The 14,828-nt window shown below is 36.4% G+C and overlaps 1 protein-coding gene across 2 annotated transcripts in view; it reads left to right on the forward strand.

The window, feature by feature from the left end:
- The window catches only part of LOC126832123 (chitin synthase chs-1), a 28,858-nt gene that overhangs the window by 12,684 nt on the left and 1,346 nt on the right, over positions 1-14,828 (forward strand). The window contains exons 2-9 of one of the 2 annotated variants that reach the window (XM_050562830.2): positions 1,461-1,570; positions 2,598-2,724; positions 3,240-3,386; positions 7,475-9,443; positions 9,723-9,878; positions 10,780-11,271; positions 12,971-13,182; positions 14,384-14,474. In XM_050562830.2, coding sequence (XP_050418787.1) covers positions 1,461-1,570; positions 2,598-2,724; positions 3,240-3,386; positions 7,475-9,443; positions 9,723-9,878; positions 10,780-11,271; positions 12,971-13,182; positions 14,384-14,474 — 3,304 coding nt within the window. Of the gene's footprint in view, positions 1-1,460; positions 1,571-2,597; positions 2,725-3,239; positions 3,387-4,414; positions 9,444-9,722; positions 9,879-10,779; positions 11,272-12,970; positions 13,183-14,383; positions 14,475-14,828 lie in introns of those variants that run through there. The other variant, XM_050562831.2, reaches the window with a different exon arrangement.

The raw sequence follows: 14,828 nt of genomic DNA on the forward strand, positions 1-14,828 counted from the left end.
TAGTACTATCAGTTGTTCAATCTTCAAGATTCAATCTTCACGCTGTGTTTTCTTCCGTGACGAAGTTACAACTACAGTTCAGGTTCTTTTCTTAAAATACTTTATTTCTACAAACTGGAAGTGTTACAATTCTTCCTAGTCTCAAATAACTAAATGACTGGTATGGCCGGCGGAGTGAGCTCTGCCGAATGCTATTTCCCCACCCTATTTTATAGGTGCCTATTCCTTTGTTTGATGTTTTAATCTAAAGACTGATAACAACTAAGTTCTAAATATGGAAAGGACATGCACCCCAAACTGAACATCGCCAGGGATTGTTACCTTATTTGGTCAACAAATATGATATATGTTTTATAACAAAGAAAAATGTGAATGACCAACATGCTCATTAATCTATAGCTCAGTTAACGTATCAAAATAACCGGCATATACCTTCCATATTTGTGGTTATGAAGATAACGCTATTGTTCTAGCCATCATATTTCTGCATTCTTGTCTTTAGACACCATGTCTGGTTATTGTCACAATATTCATAGCCAATTTAATTTGCGTTTCAGAATTTAACTTATACCATAACTAATATATTGACAATGGAGAATAAATAATCAAAATCCTAATATTATTTTACATAGATGTTTCAAAGCACAAATTCTTTCCCTCCATATTACTACACTAGCTGATGAACTTGTCTCATTATTAGTTACACGAGCAATTACTCGCAAGGGAGTTCCGGGCTAGGATAATTTACTATAATCTTTTTAAGTGAAACTACCTTCATATCAGTAAAAAGAACGTTTCCTGAAGTTGGCGGTACGTCAAAATGTTCCCAATTATTGGGCCACGGGGCTACTAATGCGGGTCCTGGCCCTGACACGTTTCGAATTACTATACAAAGTTTGGGGGTCATAATGATTTATTAATACTTTTCTTAAAGAACGCTTATCACAAATTCATAATCTCTTGTTAATGTCTCAAGAAGGGTCTGCATCGTTTCGTACACTTAAAAGAATATAATTATTAATAAATCGAACAGTTATCTATTGTCTCCGTATTACTCAAATTGCTAACTGTTAAACTTTATATAGTTGTAAGAATCAGTAAGTTTCGGAGATCTCAGGCTGTTGCCCATCGTGTAAAACATCCAGAACAAACAATATTTATGGTAAAATTTAAAAGATCGATCGGTTTATTTACTTGGGTCTACCTATTTCTCATATGGCTAACTGTCAAACGCCATTCTAAGTTGGGAGATTAAAGGGGGATCACCCATTGCCCATCTTTAGTTTGCCAAGTGTAGATCTGCATGTAGTAGCGTACTATGGACCAGGAACCGAACATTAGACTTTTTTCGAAGAGCGTCGCCCCTCGTGCTTATATCCAACCCACGCTCTACTTTCAACATATGGAACCGAAATATTACTCGCCAATCTATTTTAAAAAGTTTTCTCTTTGTTTTTCAGGTTTTGTTGGCTATTGTATTATCTGCACTCGGAACGTTATTTTTCTTGGCGTCAAAACTTAGTTTTTTAATCTTACTGGCTCAGAAACCACAAGTACCCCAAGATCAATGGTAAGAAATTCTTCATGTATCTTTCGATTGATTATACTGTTCCAGAAGTATCTGTAATAAACTTGATGAACGACACACAAGTAACATTTTTTTGTCTTTGTCTTCAGTTATTCGTATTTGCCAATCACAATGTATGTTTTAAAAATCATTGGGATATAGCTTAAAGAGAAAATTATTAATTTAATGGGCCCTAGTCTATCTCAGCCCGGGGATTGGGTGACCGAATGGTTAGAACGCTCGCGCTGTATCATAAGGCCTGTCATTGAGTCAACTGGCGTGGTTTCGAATCCCCGGTTGTACGTGACAAGGTGTAGGGTCGCCTGTCCAACCTCGTGGGTTTTCTCCGGGTCCTCCGGTTTCCTCCAACTGCTAAAGACCCCTACGCGCAAGCGAATTATTGAAATAAAAAAATGAAACCATATGTTAGTCCCGAAATGACCTAGTTTGTGTCGAATGGACGTTAAACCCCATTTCTCTCTCTCTCTCTATCTCAGCCCGCCCAAAATCGTCCCCGTTTCGACCACAAGAACTTCAAATAAATTAAAATTAACCTATTAATAAATAACGTGACTTTATTTCGGAATTTTCGTATTTTATTAAAGATTATTAAGAATAGAAGCAAATAGACAATCAGCTGAAATGCTAGTAGGGAAGATATATTTGCCTAGACAGCGACCATTTTGCATTGACACAGATGTGAATAGGGGTGGACCACAGTTTTTCTCACCACCCGAACCACAAAGCCAGATGTTAGATATCATCAGGTCAAGGTCTAACCCACCTCCACCTTATAAATTACGACGGGTCTTCTCTGCCTACCCCTGGATTCAAACCCGGAACATTTTAGTTGAGAGTCTAGTGCCCTTACGGCTTAATTACCGTGGCTTCCTAATAAATAAAATAAGAGAGGTGGACAGTATATTCAACCATTTTCTATTAATATTCTGTCTCCGAACATTATATTTAACAATGATGTTTCGGACTTCTTGTTTGAAATTGGGATTTTAATTTTCTGTCTTTACTTAAGGTACGCGGCAATTGGAATAGTTCTTGTCGTACCGGAAGTGATCACGTTGCTGAGGATTGTTTGGAGCACTTCGTTTTTAGTTCGCGGTCATATATTGCAATGGCCGTCAGTAAAAGCCATCCTTTTGGTGAGTATGTGTACATATACAAAATTGAGGTAGTTAATAAAAAACCCAATAAACCAGTGGGAGGCAACCGGAGTACCGGGCGAAAATCCACGAGGTTATGCCGGCGACCATACTTGTCATAGAGAAACCCGGTATAGAACCCTTGACATCGATAACAGACCTAATCTTATCACCTCCCACCCACATCCCAAGGGGACAACTTTATGTTTAGATTCATAGTCACAGCATCTCTATCCGACCGTAATCAACTATTGGACACACTCCACAGAGTTTTTGGGGTAATGCTTTCGTCATATATTGCTGGAATTGTTCAACTTATACCGAGCAACCCCATGGAAATACATTCTGATTCACAGTTCATTTTTATTGACTCTATCACGGAACGTTGTAAATGCCCCACAGCTCATCACTTTCCTGTCGGGATATTGATCTGGCGATATGGTTAAATGGGATAGCTGCTGATGTATGTAGATGTGATGCTTCCAACGAAAATATAAGTTTGATATATTTTTCAGGGTTTATTCAGCAGTCTTTTGGAAATGGCTGCCGTGACGTTTTTCACGTTAGAAGTCGCCCCGAAGTTGCCTAGTTACATAGTTCTTCCACTTGTTAACGTGGTTTTGTTCTTGCAAATAATGTTGAGTCAGTGGAAAAGAAATAAGGTAAATCATTTATACTATAATTAAAATCAACATAATATACATTTTAACAATATACTTCTTTCGTTCCTCATTTCTTTCTTTCATGCATCATAGCATTTTTAATTTTTCTATGGTGGATAAAGTTTTTGTAAAATTTCAAAAATTAAGTAACATTTTACGGGATTTCCAAAGATAAAAAGAAGTTATCTAAATACAATTTTCAAACATTACCTAAATGGACAGAATACGTATGTCATCTTCAAACTGTAAAAGCTTTTGCTGTATATCGAAGTTTTAACTTTGTTTATAAAGTGTTGTCCCGTGAAATGTTTCAAATTAATGCATGCGGCATCCCGATGCTTTTTATTTTAAGGTCAAAGTTACTTGATTTTTTTGTAGTGGCAAACACTTTGGTTCATTGGTTTATCTTCAGCACATATTCTAAACATACTGCAAATATTCCAAACATTTTGTATAATACCAAGCATATTGTACATATTCCAAACATATGGGACATTTACTAAATATACTGCACCTAATCCCCAAAACACTGCACACACACACACATACACACGAAACATACTGCACATAATATACTAAATATACGGCACATAAACATACTGCATATATACCCAAAAATAATCTTTGAACAGTTGGAATTCGAAATAAGAGTAGGTCGTAGCCCCGCTGTTCGGGAAATGTTTCCCCAATAACACATTGCATGGCGTAGGCCCGTCTTCGTTATCTCGGTTAATGTACAAAAGAAGGACATTAAATCCCATAATGTATATTCTATATATCAGTCATAATGCACATAAAAAATATACTGCACATGAAAAAACGTGCATTTAAGACAACAACAGGAAACACTCAAAGGAAAAACGTCAACTTTCAAGGCCAGATCTTCACTTGTGCATTGACAATTCTTACAGTGTCTCGATTTTATTTTAAAATTATATTCTTTATAGTTTAATATGAATATGCAATAATTATATACCCGTGACTTATTTCAATCGAATGTTGTTTGGACATTTAAACAATTATAAAATTATTTTATTATTTCATCTTATAAACTTATTGTATAAATTTCAATTGTTGTAAGTGAGATCAATATAGAACACGCGTGTCAAGTCAAAAGAGGAATTTGATAAAGAAAGGGTTTCAACCGATTCGCCGTAATTGCATTAAATTGGCTCATCACAACATTATCCGTAATTAGTCCAATCTTATTCTGTTTAAAAGCAAATATACACTTCCATGCCATACACTTAAAACAGTCTTACCAAGAGTATATCTGTGCAAATATTATTGATACTCACCAACCCTAACGGATGTTATGACCATTTAAATTTACCGTTACCGTCTATACTGATTTGACGTCGCCATCAGTGTAGCATTGTACATAAAAAACGAAAATTTCCTATTAAAAAAGTTTTTTGCCATTACACCGTGCATGTATGTCAATTAACAATCATTGTGGATATTATTTCTAAATGTCAGACTCTTTCCCTAGCCTTTTTAGTTGATATTGGACTTGACGGTTATTGAAGAGTAAGAAAAATACGACCCTGTTTTTTCTCAGTTATTTTGTCGAACGTCCAAAAGTTTAGATGTTTTTTATAACTTTCATTTCGACATAGTCGTAGCAAATCTTGGGAAGAGTCACACATTTCGGACTATGTGGATAGTTGCTGTGGATTTTAAATGATAGGCTGTTGACATTGCTATATATTCGAGTAATGGATTATATTATATTTTATTCCGATAACATACAAGTTAAGGATAAAACAAAATCTTGATTGCATTCCGTTTTAAACGTTATTTCGAATAGGACAGAACAGCTTCCCCATATCTTAAATATCATTTGCAGACATTTATTTAGTAGATTTGTCTAGATGTAACCTAGTCTAACTTAATACAACCTCTAACATTCATGTACATATTGGGATATAACGATCACCCAGCTCTAATAAAAGCACATCAGATCTAATTGAGTTTGGATTGTTTCACAAATAAAAAAACCAATCACATTCATTTATCTGAATAAATCCAGTGTTGTAAACTCAAATAATCATAAATACCATGCAAGATGTTGGTTATCTTAACTTGTATGTTTTCTTACAGCATTAATAGTAATCGTGCATGTGTTTTATGTATTATATAGTAAATGAATCAGTTGCTATAACCTCATTTCCACATGGGAGAGTACGGTTTATACTCCCTTCTCAAATTATTATTATTATCAAATTGAGATCTCTTCAATGGTTTATATCGAATTAGTGGCTTCCGAATAGTGTTAGTTTAAAATTGCGTTCCAATTTAACGCAAACTTGTTTTAACCGGGATTACTTTTGATAAAAACTCACATATACATGCAATTTACGAGTTCGCTATGTTTTGAGTGTATAGTAAATGCCTCACAAACGGTTTCGCGTGTATACAGATTAAATAAAGTTTTATTCACCTTTTAAAGATATTCTATAAAAAGCCACATAATCCTTATTCACAAATTCTAGGATTTACGTATCTCATTGAAAAATCCTTATCAAAGTTTAAAAGCTCCGAACACTAGTTCAGTTTAATCTACGTCATTGATTTGTAAACATTTGTCATAGCCATGACAATCACATTCGTTTCTTTTTCGTTTTATTTTCTAATCTTCTCGAAAGTTCAAGACAAAAAATCGACATCAAATGACAGCTTGTTACCGCAAAGATATATATTGAAGTTTCAAAATGGAACATGATTGAAATCATGGTGGATATATTGGTTTATCAATATAGATGAAATTAAACAACCGCGCCAAATTCAATTATCCAAATATAAAGGGGTATTCTATATATAATAGAAGGTTTTCATTGTCATAGATATGCACGGCAGTATACATATCCAAGCATTAGTGGATTCTAATTTAAAACTGTAACATTCTTTGGTGAAAACTTGAGAAAAAACGCATAAGTAATACCCAAGACCTCCCCCCCAAAAATCAATAAATCAATAAAAAATCAATGTTTTATCAAAATTCAAAAACTTATCAAAATGGATCGCCTACCCACCCAAAATTTAAAATTTTCGATGCAACTGATACATGTACTTAAATTTAGTTTGATTTGATCATTTTGTATGTTTTGATTGTTGTTGTTATCCTCATTCTTCCTCTATTGTCTATATTACATCATCACACCCTATTAATGACGACCGACTAGTAGGATCGCCTTGGCTAATACCATCTTAAGGTAAGGTGTGGAGAAGCATTAAGGTAGGGATATGATATCTAAATATTACGTTATTGACGGGGAAACATGACATTTCTAAATTAAAAATTGTTGAGCTGCCAATGAAGAAATGTCATTCTTTCACATCGCCACCAACACGAGTGAAAATAGTTTCTCACACACTGGGTTATTTGAAGACTGGGGTGTGGGTTGTGATTCGAAGTACATTGACAATATATCTGATGTCTTGTGTGGTGTATGCAGGTATATAAGGTTCGTTAAAGGTTTTCATCTATAGTCGCACTAAATAAAAGCATGGTAGACGATTAAAATTGGTAGTTTAGTTTTTAAGGTTCAGGTTTTATTAAATCGGCTATATTTGTTGGAAATTGATTTATACCGAGCCTTAATGCCAAGAACTTAAATGAATATATAAAGTAGTATGTAATCTAATAAATAATTCATAATGGGCGGTAAACACGTTACCACTGATGTAAGTAATAGTAGAACAATTTATTCTGGGTACGAAGAGATGGCATCTGACAATAGTATATACACTATTTGAAGGTATGACTTAGACCCGCCCACTTCACTACGTTTACTACTTTCTTCTATAGGGCTTTCATTGGTCTTCTTTTTACTAACCTCCGCTTTCATTTTATTTATTCTTGACACTAAAATCAAATTACTAAACCAATTATATTAGCAGTTTCTATGTTTTCAAAGAAAGTGTATGTATCCATTTGTTAAAAAAAAATAATATAACGTTCTTGTTTACGTATTACTTTATTTAAATTTAATCCATTATGTTCTTCCGCATCAGTAGACCTTTCTTTACTAAATACGCATATAAATTTAACAATTGCAATATCAATCAATCATTTTCAATTACAGCAAAAATCTTTCCTGGCTTCCCACGACCTTGTACCAGACACTTCATGGATCAAAAGGACTCTTCACAGCATAGCGACGACTTTTGGTGTCTGCATCTTCGTCCTAACTGCCTGCTTATTGGTCATTCTTGAAATAACGGAAATTCCAGAAGCTGTATCTCTCGTTGCCAGCATGACAGCACTGTCCGTCGTGTGGTGCAAACCAATCAAGTCTTTCGCTTTTAATAAGGAATGTCCTTCGGAAACTGCTAGGAATAACACGAGTCTTGTTCAGACGATTATCCGCATAGCTGGTATTGTCGGCTTTACGATTCTTATTATTCCAATGGGTTCAAACATTACCCTTGAAGAATCGCCCGGATATGTATTACGTGGCCTCCGGTCTCTGAAGGAAACGGAGTCTCTATATACGGGAATTATCATGCACTGTATAACCGCCTTCATAGCCTATGCACTGACTCGTGTTTCCGCATTTTACACCACCAGCAGATCTGGTATAATGATCCCAGTTCTTCTTTCTACCGTTTTATCAACCGTTATGTTCGTGTACAACTGTCTCGATAACGTAATTAATACATTCCATGAAGAAGCCTGCTCAATCCACGACGGCGGCTTTATCGTCCTCGGTTTTGTTGCTTTGATTTGGATACTCCCTGTACTGATCCTGCGAAAGAAATATTTCATGCCATCAGACGTTTTGTTCAAGCCAGAACAAGAAAACTTCATTACCTATAACTACTGCAGTGTCTATTTTGATCAACACGTCTTCCTGAACTACAATCCCAAAACGTCGATAGAACATCGGATGTCCAGTCAATTTAAACGCTCGCGTGTGTTTCTCTGTACCACAATGTACCGAGAAGCTGATTACGAAATGGAACAGCTTCTGAAAAGTCTTGCCAAAGTTTCTAAATCAACAAAGTTGAAGCTTGCTCGAGTTTATTTGGAAAGTCATATCTTCCTTGATAACGGAACCGATGGGTGTACCTTGAAGGAATTTGCTTTGCAACTGATGTCTCTTGTTGAATCAACACTAGATGTGGGGAGGTCAGAAGGCAGAATCTTTCATACACCATATGGTATACAAATATCTAGTATTCTTCCTGGCGGGATGCCTCTCTTCTTACATCTGAAGGATCCAAATTTCGTGAAAGCCAAGAAACGGTGGAGTCAAGTTATGTACTTTGAATACATCCTCAATCACAGAATTAAAGTAACGGATGCACTAGAACGGAGATCAAGTTTCGATATCTTTCAGATATCAGACAAGGACAAGTTACACCTGATAACGAGCGATTCCCGAGAAACGGAACTGATTTTAAGGTTGCAGAGAAATACTACTGTCCTTAAAGTACCTGACGACGATCTGGAACAACAGTCTATCAACAGTAAAAGTGGATCCCAGATGAGTTCGGACCAAGGTATTGATGATACCTGTGACGATATTTCCACAATTTCTTCTGAAAACAAGGACGCACAAAGGGTTAACGATGCTGCCCCAAACAAAGATGCTAAACAAACGATACAGTTCCCTCAGCCAGGTTCCACAGAAAACATTTCGCAATCTGAATTCAACATTAGTAAATTGAATCCAGCTTACGAACCCGAAGTAAACGAAATCATGCCTACACCATGGATGTCCGAATTCATGAATGGATCAAGAGCATCGAGTGTCGTACCAACAATTCGAGAAATTGCACCTGATGGCAGTGAATACCTTCACGATGGCGGTATGTTTTCAGCTGATGGTTCTCTTTATTTGGATATGAGCATTGAGGAACCCGAATTTGATGATCGTACGTATATACTCGCTACTGATGCCGATATGCATTTCAGTGATGCGAGTGTTTTGGATCTGGTGGAAACCTGCAACGAAGATATGAGACTTGGTGCTGCTTGTGGACGAACCTATCCAATGGGGAAAAAGATAAACCCTATTGTTTGGTTTCAGAAATTTGAATATGCTAAAGGTAGGTGTTTTTGTTTATCATTACATGTATTTTGTGAATAAAAGAAGATAAGTATTATTCAGCATTCAAATCTATGAAAGGAAAGCAACCAGAAATTTATACTTACGAAGACGTATATCACAGTAATCTGAAAATCAAATGTAATTACCCCTCTTCATTAGCCCAGTCGGAGCAGAACAGTAGGACTTTAAACCCCATTTCATTTCATTTCAAATGCAATTAAATTTAGTATAAAAAATGCATCTAACAAAGGAATAATCAGTCCATTCTTATCCGTAGATTTTTGGATGATCAAAAGTGCTCAGAATATAATTGGATCTGTGATGTGCTGTCCGGGATGTTTTAGTTTGTATCGTGTAAAAGCTCTGGCTGGAGTTATGAACCTTTATTCAGAACCAACAATGGAAGCCGGTGATGTCTTTACTAAAGATACAGGTGAGTGCTGACATAATTTGTACAAAACGTGCATTCGTTGGCGCCACCCATTTAAAGATAACGATCAGACTCCGAGTTCACAAAGCATTCTCAGACTTAAGTTAAGAATTTACTCAAAATTGTTCGCCGTATTTTAACTAAATATAGCCCGTTATAAAACCTTTGTTGTTTTAATGTATCAAATACATCAATAAGAAAGTATGTGCAAAGTTCTGTGTTTCTGGATCAAAATATTTCTCATAAACAATGATTGAAAGTTGAGTAAACTCCTGACCTGATCTAACATCACAGTCGCCGCCTTCCGATATGCAAATGATTTCGGTAATTGGTTCTGGTTCAAAATTTAAAGCAAGCAGTATATCCATTGCTCTAAACAGTGCAAATATGAGACAATTGCACTATACTAAATTCTTGATTATGATATGCAATGAGGTTACAGTAAGATGCTAAATAAAGTTTTATATTAGCATATTCACCTGCGTTTCCGTGGATATGTAATTATGTATGGAGCGGGGGTGGCTCCGTGAGTAAGAAGTTGACTCGCTAACGTGGAGGTCCCGTGTTCGATCACGGCGTTGACCAAAAAAGTTCATCTGGATTTTCCGGTGTGGTTCCCCCCTTGTCAGAGGGCAGAAGGCCTGCCTGGCAATGGACATCGTATAATCATTTGGATATTCCGAACACATTGGCGTGCACGAAATTCGAAATAGGAGTAGGTGCGTAGGGCCGCTGTCCGGTAAATTTTCCCTCATAGCACACCGTTAAACCCCAGTTCATTTGTAATTACATATACAACCCGAGTTCCTATACTCTATTGAAGCCATAATCTTAAGAAACTTTTTAATATCTATTTCTAGTATATATAAGCGCAGTGTTAAGGGTTAGCTACAATATTTTACAGGTGAAGATCGATGGATGTGTACGTTGATGATGTTACGTGGATGGAAACTCCGATACTCTACATTTGGTGTTAACAGTACTTACTGCCCAGATACAATTGAAGAGTTCATTAAACAAAGACGTCGTTGGATCTTATCCGACTTTGCCAATTCTTTGATGGTTTTCCGCAATATGCCCCAATTGATTCGAAGCAACGGTTGTTTCTCCTTGATCTACGTTCTCTACCTTCTGCAGTTGTTCTTCATTGTGTTCCTGTCCCCCGGGTCAACTGTTGTTATGTTAACTGTTGGTTTGGAGATGCTCATCAATGCTCCTTTTATTATCCTAACTCCTATTATCGTAGTCCTGTTCATAGCTTACGGTATATTGTGCGTTCGGCTGTCGTCCCCGAGTCAGATACAGCTCACTAAATTTTGTATGGTGATTCTGGGACTTTCCATGAGTTGTGTTGTGGTCGGGGCAGCCATATATGTTATCAGAGATCTTGTTATTGGTAAGTTATAAAATAGATTATATTACAAATATATCGTTTCATAGTTATTGCCAGTCCCATGTGAGTAATTAGCAATAGGACATTATTTGGAGTCTAGAAGAAAGAATTAAATCTACAAAACGATTTTTAGTAGTTTTTATACGCCCACATTTTCATGTGGACGTATATTGTCGTCGCACCTGTCTGTCCGTCCACAGTTGGTTTGTACACTCTAAAGGTCATAATTTTTATCTGATATTGACGAAATATGAAATATAGGTTTATCACCCTCAGATCTCGGTTCCTTTTGATATTGGAATGTATCAGATGATAACTTCATGGATTATGACCCCTGATTGTACAAAAAAATCACGTTTGTAGCTTGTGGACACTCCCGAGGTCACAATTTTTATCAGATTTTGACGAAACATGAAATATGTGTTTATAACCCAACGATCTTCGTTCCTGTCGATATTAGCGCATATTGGACCTTAACTTCCTGTATTATGGTCCCTAATTGAACGAAGAATCACATTTTTAGCGTGTGGTCCCTCTAGAGTTCACATTTATTATCAGATTTAAAACACCGTTTAAATATATCAACGTTACACCTTTATGATTATTAAGTTCGAATTTCGTGAAAATCGGATCGAAACTGCTGGACCCAATTTTGGATTATGGGCCCTGATCGTACCAAAAAATGTCGATTTTAACTTGTCGACCCTCTAGAGGTAACAATTTGATTTTCAAAATCGTTTAAATATATAGTTCGAATTTCGTAAAAATCCGATCTTAACCGCCCGTCAAAATAGCCGACCCCTGAACTCAAATTGTCTAAAAGTATGTAATACCAAGGTTGTGGACGCGCTAGAGGTCACAATATTTGTCCGATTTTGATGAAATTTAAAATATATGTTTATATCTCAAAGATCTCGGTTCCTTTAGATATTTGCACATGTCAGACCATAACATCCTGGATTATGGCCCCTGGTTGTACGCAAAATCACATTTTTATCTCGTGGATCCCCTAGAGGACACAATTTTTATCAGATTTTAACAACCGTTTGAATATAGCACGGTTCCACCATGATGAAGGTTGAGTTCGATTTTCAGGAAAATTGAAACAAAACAACCGGACAAAATGGCCGCTCCTTGTACGCAAATTATTTACAAGTATGTAATACAAAGGTTGTGGACCCTCTAAAGGTCATAATTTTTGTCCGATTGTGATGAAACTTAAAATATATATTTATATCCCAAAGAGCTCAGCCCCTTTCGATATTCGCGCAATTCTGACCATAATTTCTGGGGTTATGGCCCCTGATTGTACGAAAAATCGCGGGCGTATCTTGCCTGGTAACCGTTGGTTATTTGAATGACTGAGTCGTGGTGAGCGAAGTGTTGGATTAAAATGAACCGTTAATTCATTTAAACTGTTATAATTCCTCATAGAATATACCAAATGAGTAACTTTATGCGTAGGCACATACATACGACATGTACACAAATATCTCAGATATTATGGTTACAATAGGTCCATGTCTATCGCTTATAAAACTGTAAATTATCATTATTTGTTCTTATTAACTAAATATATTGAAAACATGCCAAAACTTGTTTTTCTTCGTAGACTATAGTGGCTTAGAATTTTCTCACTTTGACATCTTTAAAGAGTCACACTTTAACCGTGACTAATCGCAATATGATTTCTTCTTTACAGACGTCATGGAAGATAATCTTCAACCTCAAGAACATTTTATATTGGTGGCACTGACCGGAAGTTTATTCTATGCGGCTATGTTACATCCACGTGAATGCTACACACTCGTGCACGGACTCTTTTATATCTTTTTCTTCCCGGCCATGCACATGCTGCTTCCCATCTACGCCTTGTGTAACATTGTTGACCAAACCTGGGGAACTAGAGATAATGTAAGTCAAATGAACTTGGACAACTAAATGTATTTTGTGTTTTTTCTGGACATCCATAACGCGAAGTTGATGCTCAATCTTCGGTATATTTATAACGATTACTCGAAGAACATAATATGCTGGTAAATCAGAGTTACGTCCCTTATATGGACAGGTTACAAATGCATGTCTATTATTATGTAAGCTGCTATGGACATTTCGCCTGGACACCGGCGTCATCCCACCTGAATGACCAGACTGAAACCACGCTGAAAAAATTCGAAGAACTCCCTCGGCCAATACGGGATCGAACCCAAATAACCAGAAAATGGTTTCTAAGCAATAAACTGTATAAAACAATATAAGATAGATTTACACTTATATAATCATTTTTTTGACCAGAAGGTCAATACACAGTAAGTTTAACTCTGCTAGTAACAGGGAATCGATATGGTTGTTTCACTGTTATAAAGAAATACCGAGATCAACTAGCCCATTTCGGGACTAACATTATGGTTCAATGTTATTTCAATAATTCGTTTGCGGGTCGGGGCTTTAGCAATGGGAGGAATGCTGAGGACACAGAGATAACCTTCGAGTTTGGACGGGCGCCCCTACTCCTTGCCATGCTCAAGCAAGGAATCGAACGACGCCCCTTGACCCAACGACAGACATTATGACCTAAAGTGCACGCGTTTGGCCAATTGACTACAGATTGCATATATTGGTGTCAGTCATTATCACATATGTGATAGAACTGGTTAAACACGGTCCAAATATAATTTTAACATATAGACCATTGCTACGGTAGATGCGTAATGAAGATTTCAAAGGAAAACACGAGTTATCCTTCTATATAATTGACTGAGGTGACGAGTGATAACAGATACACGGTCGAATTTCTGCTCACTAATAATTCCTTCGAAGACCAAAAGTTGTTATATGAGACTGTTGGAGGATATCTAACAATTCATAAAAAAAATAATTGACTGTCACTAGATAAGTGAAAACGAAAAAAATAGAAAAAGTCCGTGCATTACCATGTTTTTATTAAGTATAGAATGAATAAAAACAAGGGAATTTACCGACTGTTTCTATTTTCTAGTTTTCTCTTATCTAGTGAAAATGACTAACACCAATATTGTCCTTTAATTCGAAATAATCCCGAGTTGCTGTCCATAGCATTTTCTTTTTTTTAAATATCGTATAATTCTGTTTTCAGCAAAAGGCTAAAATACCCAAATTATTATGTTTCCCTAAATTCCGACGAAAGAAGAAGAAGAAGAAAGGCATGAAAACCAGTCCTAGCACAGGTCAGTGTTTTGTCCCAGAATAAACTACTTTTCTCATGAAGATGGTCAAGTAGATGGATTATTGTATAGATTTTCGCGATGTATAGATTCTCACATTTTGGACGGATCTGTTACGAAATTCAGTGACCCAGTTGGATGACACGGTCGAGAATCATTGCTGTTTCCGAAAGGAATATATTTGTCTTGGCTATCAGTGACAATTAGCAGACAGTGTCAGCAAAACAAAATCAATCATTCAGTGACCCAGTTGGATGACACGGTCGAGAATCATTGCTGTTTCCGAAAGGAATATATTTGTCTTGGCTATCAGTGACAATTAGCAGACAGTGTCAGCAAAACAAAATCCATCATTGA

Source organism: Patella vulgata, chromosome 9 (genome assembly GCF_932274485.2).
Source record: "Patella vulgata chromosome 9, xgPatVulg1.2, whole genome shotgun sequence".
Classification (NCBI taxonomy): domain Eukaryota; kingdom Metazoa; phylum Mollusca; class Gastropoda; family Patellidae; genus Patella; species Patella vulgata.